The sequence below is a fragment of the Plectropomus leopardus genome, chromosome 12 (genome assembly GCF_026936395.1).
Source record: "Plectropomus leopardus strain MGB_pleo_1.0 chromosome 12, ASM2693639v1, whole genome shotgun sequence".
NCBI lineage: Eukaryota > Metazoa > Chordata > Actinopteri > Perciformes > Serranidae > Plectropomus > Plectropomus leopardus.
In genome coordinates, this window is record NC_142187.1 from 20,360,682 (window position 1) to 20,374,748 (window position 14,067).

A 14,067-nucleotide genomic window follows, 5' to 3' on the forward strand; every position below is an offset into this window, starting at 1 on the left:
CACACTAGTGCCTTTGCATGTTTAAGACTTAACTACAAATTACTTATACTTTGTGTAACTGCCAGCCCTTTTCCCAAAAGCTTTACATGTTTAAATGTGTTTTTCAAGCTTCCAAGCAGAGGTTTGTTTTTGCTCATTCTGGTACACTATGAGGCTGTACTTGCAGTAAGTATTGAGATGTCTGGCAGTAATGTACAGTGTTAGTCAGGCAAGCACTATAGCATAGTGCAGTACTGTGATTGCTTTTGTCAGTAATGAGTAATGTAAGGGATTACAACTTGAAATTCACACTGACATTTTTTGGGGGGGTCTGCCTACTTGCTTGCCAGGAATTGGTGGGGGGAGGCAGCTAGCCTCTGCCAAAAGAACAGAAATACACCTTCTTAGTAAATTGTTTTTTGTATGCTTCTTTAAGTAAACCTAGCCAGCACACTGAGGCCTTGTTCAGACTGCCAACCCAAATCCGTTTTTTGGCAGATCCAGATTGCATCCAGATTGATTTTAGAAAGTCTGGACAGCCCAAAAAAAACAAAACAAAACAAAACAAAATATAAAAACGATATTGCTGCAATTCAGATCCAAACCACATTTGAAATGCGATTCCGATCAAATGTCTGCAGATGCATCTCCGTCTGTACGCTATGGATGCTCAAATCAGATTTCAAAGCTTCTTTTGCATCAATTGCAAGGCGAAACACAACGATGATGTCAAATCCAGTGGGACAGAAGTGCTGAGTAGAATCCATACTGCTGTTCCTTGAGCACTATGGAGGACAACTTGGAAAACAACAGTCCATGGACAAATGCTGAAATAAATTGTCTGCTGGTTCTTTGCGGGAGGCTTCTTGACCTCATCTTAGCCCTTTAAAATCTGAGAAAATTGGTTTGACTTTCAAAAAGAAAAAAAACAGGAAGAAAGCATTAAGCAACTAACCAAGACATGGCCTTAAACTGTGCAGAATATTAGTAAATGAAAAAGTAACGGTGATTTTCTTGTCACCTTTTACTAATTTCTTGCACTTTGCAGGACATTACTCGCCAAGTTGCTAATTACCTTTTTCCTGATGTTTTCAAAAGAAATCAAACCCATTTGCTTATGTTTTAACAAGGGTTATAAAGCTTGTGAAAGGCATCTCAACACATCAAAACAAAACTGATGTCGATCCAGGTTTCAAGGGGTTGAAAGGGCAAATTTTTGGAAGGGGAAATGATGAACCTCCATATCTCACGCTTCTATGTTGGAAAGTTGTGTCGCCAGTATAGCTATGTCGTTACTGGTGCTTATGTCGTTACCACAACACATTCACATAGGTTGGTAATGTCTGGACACAAATCTAAACTGATGGCTTGCACATTACAGTACAGACAGTCTGTCTTAGTACTCAAATCTGAGTAGTCACCACAGTAATCACTAGTCTTTGAGAATAATTTACAATAATTCATTAGATGACTACACTGTACATTAAGTCAAACAAAATAGCCAAGTAGGAGTTTAATCCACTAACAGCTTGCGCATTATGGCTTCTTTAGTATTGTCTTACAGTTTTAGTCCAGCTCTGGGAACAGTTCCAATGTCGACTTGTCCACAAGTGGTCCCATTAAAGATATTAGGGGACAACTGCACCCTGCATAACCCCGTTAACATTTAAAGCATTGTTCTTCTCCTCTCTGGTAAACATTCAACACAGTCCGACTGAGTAACTCAACTATTCAACAGGATATGAATCATAAAAAACCCATATCTATAACCCAACATAGCAAAGTAATGAGATGAAGAGATGAGAATAAGAGAGACACAGACTTGCGGAATAAACAAAAATTACCAAGACTATTCCCACAGCTCAGTGAAGTCAAGTCTAGCCACTTACTCAGTAAATGGGGCCACTAAAGGTTGCGGAGGTGTGTCGTCCAAAACTCTCCAGCTCATGCCCAGGAGAGAAACATGTATAAGTGCTCTCATAGATTGATCTAGAAATAATGAATACACAATCACTGTGTCGACAACCATGACTGAAATTTAGAGAAGAGACAGAAATGCAATGGGGACTAAATACTGGTGAAACTTTTATGTTCCTCTTGATGATGTCAATTAATCTCTGCAAATCACCTTCTGCCCGCAAATGCATGACCCCATCTTATATAGAGCAAGTAGGGTATTACTCAAAATGTTAATATATAGATCAATGTGTACTGTACTTACTGAAAAGGCTGTTTCAAAACTAAAAACTGGGCTGTTTATCAAAGGATGGGGACAATGTTTTCAAAGCAATGCCTTTGGATCAGGACACCCCCACAAACAGTAATGACCAAATTAATAGAGCCACTAGCTAACATTTGCTACAATCAGACCCAGGGGGCATACAGTACAGAAACCTGAAGTCCATGTCATAAATATTCTTAGTGGTTAATTAATTAACGGGAACCTGTTGATATCCCTAGCCGTGAAAATACAATACCAATACAAGACAAATTTTTTAACAAAAGCATATTTTTAGCATAGATTGAACTGCAGTATTTAGTTTTAAGAAATGCCTGGCAGTCTTCTATGAAGCTGTCTTCATAGTCTGAACATCCAACTCAGAGCCATATATATAAAACATAAGGCATATGGTATTACTTGCAGCATTCAAGTACATACAATACACATTTTATCCGCTATTTTTCTAATTTTTATCATGGTCAATGAAGAATGTATAATATTCCCCTACAGTTAGAATCTAAACAACAATGGCAACATTTAACTGCCTTGCCATTTTGGCAAATTAGTCCTTCTCCAGCTTCAGCTCAGTCTGCATTTCTTTGGAAGGGGCCGGACTTTTTCTTTGTATAAACATTATTTTTCTCTGAATAGTTTCAACACTGTACAAACATTAATGCTGTGTGCAGGGTTCTTTGTTGCATCGGTGGAAAAAAATACCTCATAACCCACAAGAAGCCTGCAAAACCTTTCCAATCAATACATTGAACACTGCCAAAGTATATGTATAAAACAAAGATGTTAAACAAAAAGGTTTGGAGGCTTTTTACATGTGCCATTAAAGCTGATGATCTAGTGTGTACTCACCGTGGCGGTGATGAGTGGACCGTGGAGCTGTGCGTAGAGCAGGGCCTCATTAACATGCCCCCTAACCCCCAGCAGGGCTAGTTCCAAACTGTGGTGGCCAGCCATGGCATGGGTTAGTTGCTCCAACAGGCTGGTATACCGCCTCCAAGGCTGATCCAGCTCTGACACGCTCGCCAGGCAGCCTCGCATTACATTCAGACAGTAGCCCACGCAGGGCTTGATCAGCGTCAAGCCTCTGCAGTGGGAGCAGTACACCATCTTCACCAGGCCTTTCACACACTCTTTGCTCATGGTGACGTGTTCTGTGGCGTTCATCACCTCCAGACCCTCCTCTAGGGCCAGGCCCAGTTGCCTCCCAGCTCCCAATGCCCCAGCCAGCTCCTGGGCCATGACAGCTGGATGAGGCCCGAAAGGGTTGACATCCTGCCTGATCATACGGAGACAGTCGCCCATTTCACTGCCCATCATCATGCTGCCTTCAATGCCTGGATTGATGAGTCGTGTGTAGACGAGTGGGAAGAGGTTGTTAAAAAAGTGGTGAACTGACGCCTCCACTGAGACGTTGGCCCCACGGAGGTAGAGGGAAAGTGAGGAGAAGAGTTGGTTAACATGGGGTAGGGCATGGCGGGACAGGGATGAGTAGGTCCCCTCCAACAGAGAACTCAGGTGGCCCTGAGAGAAGGACAGAAGATACTGGAACATGTCTGCAAAGAGAGCAAAAGAAATACAAAGAGATAAGAGATAGAGGGAAAAACAAGGAGAGATGACATTTTCATATGAGGGTAATACTAAAAAAGCAGGGTTCTCACACATTTAATTGACAAAATTTCAAAACATTTCCATGACTTTTCAAGTAGAAATAATAACATTGCCATTTCATTAAAGCACGTGCTTCACTGTATGTGCGGCCCAGTTACAGTACTCTTTTACACTCACACTGGAAGGTCATATTACCTCCCATAACATATGCTGTCATACTCTGTCACATATACATGTGACCTTGTGTTAAAGGGGAAGACTATTAGTCATGGAAAAGAAGGACCATGCAAGTTTTCCATTAAAATTTTCTTTACATGACATTGTACGTCTTTTGATGCAATGACGTCACATTGTAATGTCGATTCTGATACCACGTATGTGCAGCTACCTTATGTAAACACATAACTTGCAAAAAATAAATGTGCCCATATGTTACATTAAGTGGAAGGTTATCTTTAGAAGTTTAACAGAATAACAATAATTTCAAACAAAGTTTCATGACTTTTCAAAAACATTTAATGATTTTTACTAACTCAATGACTTTTTCAGTCCTGGAAAACAAGATTGTGCAATTTCATGACTTTTCCAGGTTTTCCATGACTGTGGGAACCCTATAAAAACCATTGATGACAAGAAGCTCTGCATGAAATGTGCAAGGCATCCAAAATGCAAACACATATCCAAACCCTGGCTCCAACCAGCTACGCTTGGCTTGTGTGCATCAGTGAGTTGGGTTGAGAAACCAGTGTAAAGTTTCCCTATAATGTGGTTGGATATCACTGTGTATGAAGTCATCACCCCAGTAAGTATGTCTTAAGGAAACAGTCTCTGCCTGTCTACAGAGAAAGAGAGACGGAGAAAGAGGGGGAGAGATTTCAAAGGCATCTTGATAGGAGCAGCAACCGCAATCAGTTTGCATTTTCTGTGGCAAATACTGCATATTCCAAGTTCTGCAGGATTCCAGGTTCTGCAGAGGTGTTTGACATGCCACCAGGCTACTTCTCACACACTCACACACACACACACACACACACACACACACACACACACCACACCACAGTTGAGTAATCTAGTTCTTATGTCATTTCCTGGTAGGCGAGTGAAGCTGTAAGGCAATCAATGATGTCAGTGCAGAGGCTGATTAGTGCCAATGAAGTGCCACTTCTTGCAAAGCAAGGTACTGTAATAAAGTAGAGAGATGGAGGGTAAAGCAAAGTCCAGGAAATGCGACATGAAATTTAGAAAAACAGCTCGACCCTTTTCCCTGTTCATTTTCTCTCCTTTTTTTTTCAAATACACCACTTCGTCTCCCCATTTCACTGCTTACTGATATGGCTTGTAGTAACATAAGGGTCTACTAGAAAGTTATGTTAGGATTCATTTGATCAAAAATGATCATATAGGAGCAGAAAAATGTCCAGTCTTGCTAAATATAATACATGAAGCCATTTCTACCATACAGCCTAACTAAGCAGCTCTGGGGCTGAAAAATGAAGTCAATGAGGAGGTGCCAAAAACTGAAGTTCAATGAATGGCCACTTGAGACTGGCTCAAAAAGCGAGTTAAATGTGAAAATGCCTAACTTTACATCAGAAATAAACATGTTTACAGCCTGGTACAAAAATGGTTTGGGTCTCTATAAAGTTCCACAGGGACGATGTTTTTCTCGTTTACGTAGGCGCAGGGGTTAGTGTCGCTGTCATTACCTTTTGAAAAAGCCTGCAGCATTTTTCCATTGGATTTCACAGGTGAGATATATACTGACATATTTCACATTGTTGAACAAAATGTGAAAGTGTCTTCAGCTTGCGTGAACCACAAACCTTATTTCAAGCATCTAACCAAAAACCCTATTCAAAAAAAATCTATTGAATTCAAGACAAAGGGACCAGGAATGCTGAAATACTAACTCACTTCATGGTTTCAGAACTCATTACTAAGGCACACTATAGCTATTATAAAAACTGTACAGGGGTGGCTTCTTTATATAACTCACGCATTTAAATTTTTGCAAAAAAAATTATGAACAACTAAGAATGTGGTTGCTGTCTGTAAGGTGTATTCAAATATGGTCACTTCTGGTTCCAAAAAACGAAAATTGCGACACACTAAATGCTAAACTCATGGCTTCAAAACCACAAACCAGTGGCTATATCAATTATTTTTATACAGTCTATGAGCCAGACTCATCCTTTTGTCCCACCATCTTCTTCACCACCTGTCTACTTATTCTCGTAACCTTCCGTCCTGTTTTCCGCAGCCGCAGCTCTCCACACATCCACTTCTGTATGCAACTGTGTGGGACTGTACATGTATGTATGTATGTGTGGGCGTGTGTTTGTGTATGCGTGTCCTGGACACAACACTCTCCTCTGGGGTGTGATGTCAGCTTAAAAGCATGACAGAACATGAAGGAGCAGTAGCAACTGTACAGAAATTGAGACAGGAGAAGGAGGGTGCCAACAGCCCCTCACCCCCACCCCCACACACTGCGCCACATGCACGCACACACACACACACACACACACACACACACACACACACACCCACACACACACACACACACACACACACACACACACACACACACACACACACACACACACACACACACCTATATCCATAAAATGAAATAACAAAAAACATAGCAAAAGTTCACAGTGTATTAACATTTTGCATATGTCACTGACTGCCATCCAAATGTTAATAATCATGCACTGTGTCTTAATCTAAAAATGCATTTGCTTGATGTTAACACTCACATATTCATTCATAAGAATACCTTTCTCATTGCGAATCTATCTCAGCCCGGGGATTGTTACCAAATGAGTATGTGTGTGTCCAGCCCCTCCCTGCTCACAGACAGAAGGATAACAACAGTCATGTCCTCCTCAACAGCTGCACTAATATGACCGCTGTCTGTGACACACGGGGACTCCCCACTGGCCAGCAAAAGGCACAACTCATAATCGTGCACCAGAAAGCACTGCTGTCATAATCAGCACTGCTCCTGCACACTTACGTGTCGCCTGTTAGATCGGTTTTGAAGAGAAAGCGTGTGACAGAAAAAAAGCAAACATGAAAAGTAATGGTCTGTTTATGATTATTACTTTTAAGCGAAGGGTGACTGATTGTAGGCTGAAAAGCTTTCAGAAAGACCTCCCGAGATGACGGACTACAGACAGACAAAAAAGGGCAACAACATGACAAACAAAAAAAGAAAAGGAATGAGCAAAAATAGCTAAACATTTACAGAGAAGTTTCAGTTCCACCTCAGTGTCTCCAATAAGCCCGTGGGGCTGCAGAGTCAGTACCAGTGTGAGGTCTGCCTGCTTGCCTGCCAGTCAGACATTTACACCGCAAGATGTACCCACAGGCTTAGGTTACATGGCATTACATAATGTTATTATAAAATTATCATGCTCAGAAATACCATGGTTTAATCTTACTCTCTGTGGTGGGGGCAAAACAAAAATCTACACAACAAGACAACTGAGTTTATCTTAGTCTTATACTTCTCAAGACCTTCATGACTGGATGCACATATTTCAAATGGTTTCTGTCAGCATCATTAAATCCTTAAGACATTCCGTACTTGTTAAAAAATTATACTTTTATTTGCCAAGAGAGTGACACTGAGAGAGAACATGAATAAAGGGGGAAAAAAAGGGAAGAGAGTGAGAGAGCGCCAGGAAAAATGGAATAAAAAGAAGCGACTGAACGTTTGAACAAGGAAAAACAACTACTGTACAAGTGGACTCCACCTTGTGAACATGCTCTGACATCTGGATTCATTTGGCCCCTGGGTCCGGAGCACTTCCCTGTCTCTCCATGGCTGTTACTTCAAACATGTCCTTTTCTGAGTATACACAAGTAAGACAAGAGTCCACCTTTCTTCCTCTCCACACTTCCTCTGACAAACAAAAAAGTGGATCCCGTGGCTCATTCATTTTAAACATCGGTTATTTTCTGTTCTCTCCCACGCTCAAATGTATCCGGTTTCTCATTCTGTGATAAATCAAGTACAGTTGTTGTGGGTTTCTCTGCACTTTTCAGTACTGGGAAACTGGCTGATAACAAAAAAAACAAATACCCAGCAGCTTTTTAAGTCGTAACTACCATTGCATGATAGTCAATTGGGTCTGATTGTTCTGGCTGACCACAGTGTCTGAATCTGGATCTAACCACAATGCATTCAGACGTACAGTCGTGGGTGGCTATCATTACCATGTCACACACTCCCATCGGTAAGTCTCTTGGGAAATGAAGTCTGGCTGGATGGAGGCTATTTTGCATGGAGCAATTATCTTTAATTTCTAAGGAAGTCCTCAAAACTCTGAAATTCAAAACACATAATTGTCAAGCTAACTATACAGGAATAAATGAACAGTCTTGCTTTGTTGTTGGCTCTGTGGGGCTAATCTGACATGCTCTCTGCATGGAATAAACAAGGTATTAAATGGATAAAAAAGCAGTAGTGGCAAAGCAGAGGAGTCCTTTGTCCTGCAGTGGCCTAAACTGAGTATGTATTTATGACTGTGGGATGGGATATTATACCATATCTTTCCACCAACGCTATGCCAAGACCACTCTCTGAGATCACTGGGTTTGATCGTAAGAAGCTATTTCCACTTTACATTCTGCGTGGCAACCCAGTGTTTTACTGGCACAATTAGTGTCACCATGGTGAAGCTGCCACAATAACTGAGTCAGAATAAGCTCAGTGGCAGCTCTATGATTTAAGTCACAACTGTAGTGTTCTTCGCCTTTGCTTCCCAGCATTCCCTGCTTTCTGAACTACTCTCTCACTGAGACAGTTTCTTGTTTGCGTGAGTGTGTGTACATCTAAATGAATAGTAATGTCACAGTCTGAGTTGGTATTTAAGGCCAAGGCATCAGAGCTGGATTGCTAAATCTTAGCACAGACATTTGGCACCAGACAGCCATCACAGACCAGACAGGGGGTTACATTCATATTGATGATCAGTAGTAGAAGTTCTAGTAACAAAAGTAGTTGCTGCTGTAGTAAATTGTTAATAACATTTAAAGTGCCTATGTGTAGCACTTGATTTCTGACTCTGATGACTCCTAGTGGCCGTATCAAAAAACACGGTGACAGACAGCGATACATGCCGCAAAGCAACTGCAACTACATGGTTACGTCAGTTACACAATGGTGCGTCTTTACAGTCCAGCAGACTAATGCTTCAAAGTACGGCTAACGCCTGGCTCACACTGCCTGCGTAAGCACTGCGTGTGAGTCGCAGAATGTCTTGCTTGAGCAGCGCAGCTCAGGCACAACTTAGCTGCTGCTTATCCAGAGATTTAGAGTCTTGTGCATGGTTTGCAGCACAAGTGTTAAAAATGATCTTGATTGTCATATTAACATTATAAAAGCAATATTAGACCTTTGTATATGATGTATTAATGTATTTTGCCTAATTAGCTAAAGATAAAAAGTATGTTCAGATGTGGCCTGTTGTATGATCAGAAAAGTGTTTCATGTCTTTTGCTCTATGGAAAAAGAGCAACAGACAAGTTCTAATCATAGTGCAATTCAGTCTTTGCCTTTTAATATACAGTATAACTGTATAACTGTTACTTTCATAGGCCCAGGTTACAGGGTTTATCTGTTTCAATGTCATACGTGTGACTGTATTCTTTAATAAGTGCAAGCACGAATGCATGTACAGTATGTTTGTATTTCTAAGTATGTGCAAGTAGGCCTATAGAGGTGGGTGTGCATATTTGCATGCTTGAAGATGCGGTAATATTGTGATAATGAGGTAGGAGACACTGTTCTCATACCATGGAACTGTGGGCCCTTCCTATCTTGGCAATCAGTCCTTAGCGGACCTCAACAACCATCTTCTCAGGCAAAGCATTTTAATCCCACCACAGGCTTGGGTTTCAGACAGGTCACCAAACAGATATATGACATAGTGACACATGTGTAGATTACATATCCTTGTTTTAATTAGTAGAAATACTGTACATAGGGCAATCTCCCACTCAGCACTGGTCATCTTAGGTTACAGGGGAGAGCTGCAATGTCATACAATCTCCCAGCCTCTAACCTTTCAGCAAACAGTTTAATGGTAATAAACTATTAATAAGTCAATGAATCAATCTGTTTATTCATCATACTTGTGCGGTAAAATCACATGTCTAGAGTCTAAAGTGGGAGCATGACTCATCTGTCAGACAACAGGCACAGACATGCTGTTCACGCAAATTTGACCTGCAAGAACCGAGGGGCTGCACTCCTGCCAAAAACATGGTGACTCCACAAGCCCTTTAGAAACCCCACATGTGCAATCGCAAACGTGTATGCACAAATTTCAGTGAACCCTTGCCCCAAATCCTAATTTGCTTGTCTTGTCCTATCAGGGGGCTAACAGGTGGGATAATGAGCTTGAGTGCAGGGAGGGAGGGGCGGGGTAATTAAAAAGGCAGCCCAGCTATATCAAAACTCTGAAACATAAACAATTCCACAGATGCCAGGGCATTCAGGGTGCACGGAGCTATAATGTGGTGTGGGGGGTGGGGGGTGACGGTGGAGATTGGACAGGAGGGGGGGATCACTGCTCTCTGCTCTGGCCAAAGTAGGGAAACATGATCGAAGGCAGGGGAATGAGCAGACGAGAGAAGGACGGGGACAGAGGAGACAGAGCGCAGGGGCAGTGGGTGAGGGGCTGAGGGGAGAGCAGGGGAGGGAGGGAGGGAGGGTTGTTCAAATGACTAATGCCATAAAGGGGAGATGTGGAGGGCCAGCATGAGGGCAGACTGTTGACAGGGTGACGGACAGCACCTCTGGTCCTACGCATTAAGGGAGCCACAGGTCTGGAGTGACCCCCCATTTCTCTTTTGTTTATTGGTATATAAATCACAGTGTCTGTCTTGATATAGTGTAGTGTTAAGGAGCAGCACCGAGTGGCATACACAAAATACATTTTCACTGACTGACTCTTGAATACAGTATAAACAGCCTTACTGAACATACAGTTAGTATTAGATATCATATTAGAGTTGGGTTGATTCCCGGTTTTGCCGGTCTGGTCCAACATTAAACTGGTTTGATTTTACTCAAACTGGCTGAACTCACATTTGCCATTATGGCACATTTTGGCTAATTAAAAAGTAGTCTACATCAGCTAACTGTGCTGACAGTGTCACGGTGCTAAATCTAACTTGCAATGCACTAGTAATAAGCTACATGACACTTTGATTAACGTAATATTGTGTTTTTAAAGGGACTGACAGAGTCACTGGTGTCTGACAGACTGTGGCAATTTACAACATAAAGGAGATCAAATTTCAGTAGGGATGGGAGGGGGGAGGAGCGGCGCACACTGCCTTTGTTTACTAAAACGTTAATGTGTTTTTTTGGGGTTACAATACAAAACATGGCAGAGTTAGTCTCTTAAGAAATTGAAAATTGTGCCAATATGGCGACATTTTGAATGTGAGTCCTACCTGGCTGCATGCGACGCAGCTCTGCAGTTTTGAGGTGAGCTTTTGGTGGATGCTATGTTTCTATTTATTCCTGTCGCTAGCCTTGACAGCCCTGCAATGGATGTTGAGCGGCTGATTCATTAAGTTATCTCCACAGTCCAACCTTATTTATTATGAAAAGAATCAGCAGCTGGCTGGAAGTAGATCACCAGAGAGCTGAATGTTACTGGTAAGCTAAATGACCATTGCTGATAACCCAAGTTCCTGCTGTTGTCTATACTGTATTTCATTTCCAGTAAATATATAACAATATAAAACATTTTCTGATTGAAAATACAAGGTTAGGTAGATAGCAAGTAGTCCTCTCATCCATCTTCTAAGTGTCTCCACTCCCATCTTGAGTGAACAGCTGTTATTTAAGTATACATGAAATTAGAGAAGTGCATATTTAATGTTTTCAGTGTAAAAAGAGAGCTCTGATGTCATGTGATGCAATGGGATAGTCAGACACTCATTTGCTATTGGGACACGGAGTCATTATGTTCCACTCAGAAGCAGCTGCTGAGTCAAGTGCAACTACAGTAAATTTTGTGGTAAAATTCAATGTCCGGTACAGTGTTTGGCCTAATATTAAACCTGTTTGAAAATCTTCACACTGGCCCAACCCTAATTTATAACTTTTTTAGAGAGGCTGCAACATACATTTTACTCCAGAGATACAGCTTTCAAATATAGTTTAGATCTGCAGATGAAAGAAATGTAGAACATGCACATCTGAAGAAGGACTCAAGTGCAGGGTAGAAAGAATCTGAATAAAAAGTAGACTCCATGCACCAGCAAATCAACTGTCAGTGGTTTATACTCTGCAGACTGGAACATTAACAAGTGAATCTAACAGAATGGAAGCATTTTCCCAAAAAACCTGGCTACACTGATGACAGCCTGTGGTTTTGTGATAAACAAAAAAGCCTTGTCAAGGTAATAACCCATTATATAACTGGAAACTGATGACAAGTCGAGACGGCCGGAGAAAGAGACTGGACTCCAGATTTTCATGAAAAGGGAAAGGAAACATTTAGGCTAACATAAGATTAACATGAAACAGACCCTTGAGCCGACTCTGAGGTGTGAAAGGAATCAAAGATGAAAGGGAGTCTAATGAAGAATTTTCCACTTTTCATAGCAGGTGTGGCCCCTGTTTTCATTTTTCAGCTTTCTTATGACCTGAACATACTCAGGGTCACTTGTGCATTGTTTCAATTATGAGCCAAAACTACTCTTTGATAAGACCTAAGCCCTTATCCTTATGCCAATAAAAAAAAGTTTCAATCCATTTTGTGGGCTGAAATAAATCATAGGCAAATACTAAATAATCAAGATAAATATATAAAAACATTTGTGAAGGACAATTCCATTATTAGTTCCAGCATTAAGAGTTTGCCAGTGATAGTCTGTGTTGGGGTTGATTTAAGAGCAGACCCATGACTGTTCATTTTGGCAGACATTACAGCAGATATCACAATCCATCATGGATCACACAAACGGGACACGGCTGGGCAGGGTCAGAGCAATATTTTTTTTTGTCTGTCCATTTCTTTCATTTATTGTACCTCCTCCTCTAGAATACAATGGATGAATGACTGTAGGATCAGTGAATAAAGCCCACCGTGGGGACTACTTAATGGTGCGCTAGGAGCCATAGAGGCGAGGAGGAGGAAGGAGAGGAAGCAGAGGAGTGTCCAACACAGGGCGTAATGAGGAAAGTGGGTAGACTTGAGTGAGGGAGTGATGAAGTGAATTGGTGGTGAGAGATGGAAAGCCAAATCCAACCTACTTTGTGCTGAAGGAGCAGCATGAGTCACAACCTAGAGACATGTACATCACGGTGCTCATCCACATATGCATTAAAAGCACATACAAAGCACACACCCTGTTCTCCCACAGGCGTCAGATGGAAGCGGTTCTCCCTCACAGCATGCACGTCTGGCCAATGTGCAATGTTAAGCCTCTATTCTCCTCATGACATGTCTCACCAGCACTCCCTCATTTCCACCAGCATGACCTTATTTTCATGACACCTCCATCAGTTCTCTTAAAAATCAACAGTCATTTACGTGAGCAAAAGGGTAGATTTGTGACTATTAGGCAATATCAGAAATTTAGTAGTTGACACTAATACCAGTGAAATTTAGTAATTATCGATGCTTGATGGGATACCATGGGAAAAAAAAGAATAAATCCTGGGGACTTAAATATACACTCATTTATTCCAAACATTTAAAATAAATTGACTTTCAATTGTATACATCCCTGAAGATCCACCTCATATTTAAATTACTAGTTTATGGAGGCTCATTAGATTTTTTGGGTAAACATAGCAAATCAATAGCCTACAGTATAATGGAGGCCCAGAGGCCTCATAATATGGTATTATCACAATACTTTAGTCACGATACAATTTACAAATTACATGGTTGCGATTTTAAACATTTTGCGATATGCTGGGTATTGGGATAAAATATATTGCTATATAGCGTGATTTATTAACATTTTCGCAAATTATGTCCCTAAAGGAAAACTTTGTCAAAATCTTTTTTTTTAATCAGATTGTTTTTAGTCTGTTCATCTCACTTTACTAATTCTTATTGCAGCAAATTGTATCTAGTGGACTAAAAAGCAAATGATTTTATTATTCTAGTTAGCTATCACAAAAGTTAATTTGTATTTGCAATAGTAATGATTTCTATATTTAAAAAAATTTATCCTTGGCGTCCGTGTATCGATACAAT

At 41.0% G+C, this 14,067-nt stretch overlaps 1 protein-coding gene across 5 annotated transcripts in view; it reads right to left on the reverse strand.

Annotated features, from left to right (window-relative positions):
- Nucleotides 1-14,067, reverse strand: part of gpc5c (glypican 5c) — a 139,594-nt gene that overhangs the window by 95,431 nt on the left and 30,096 nt on the right. For all 5 annotated transcript variants that reach the window (XM_088085426.1, XM_088085428.1, XM_088085427.1 and 2 more), the window contains one exon: nt 3,065-3,768. In XM_088085426.1, coding sequence (XP_087941552.1) covers nt 3,065-3,768 — 704 coding nt within the window. The remainder of the gene's footprint in view (nt 1-3,064; nt 3,769-14,067) is intronic.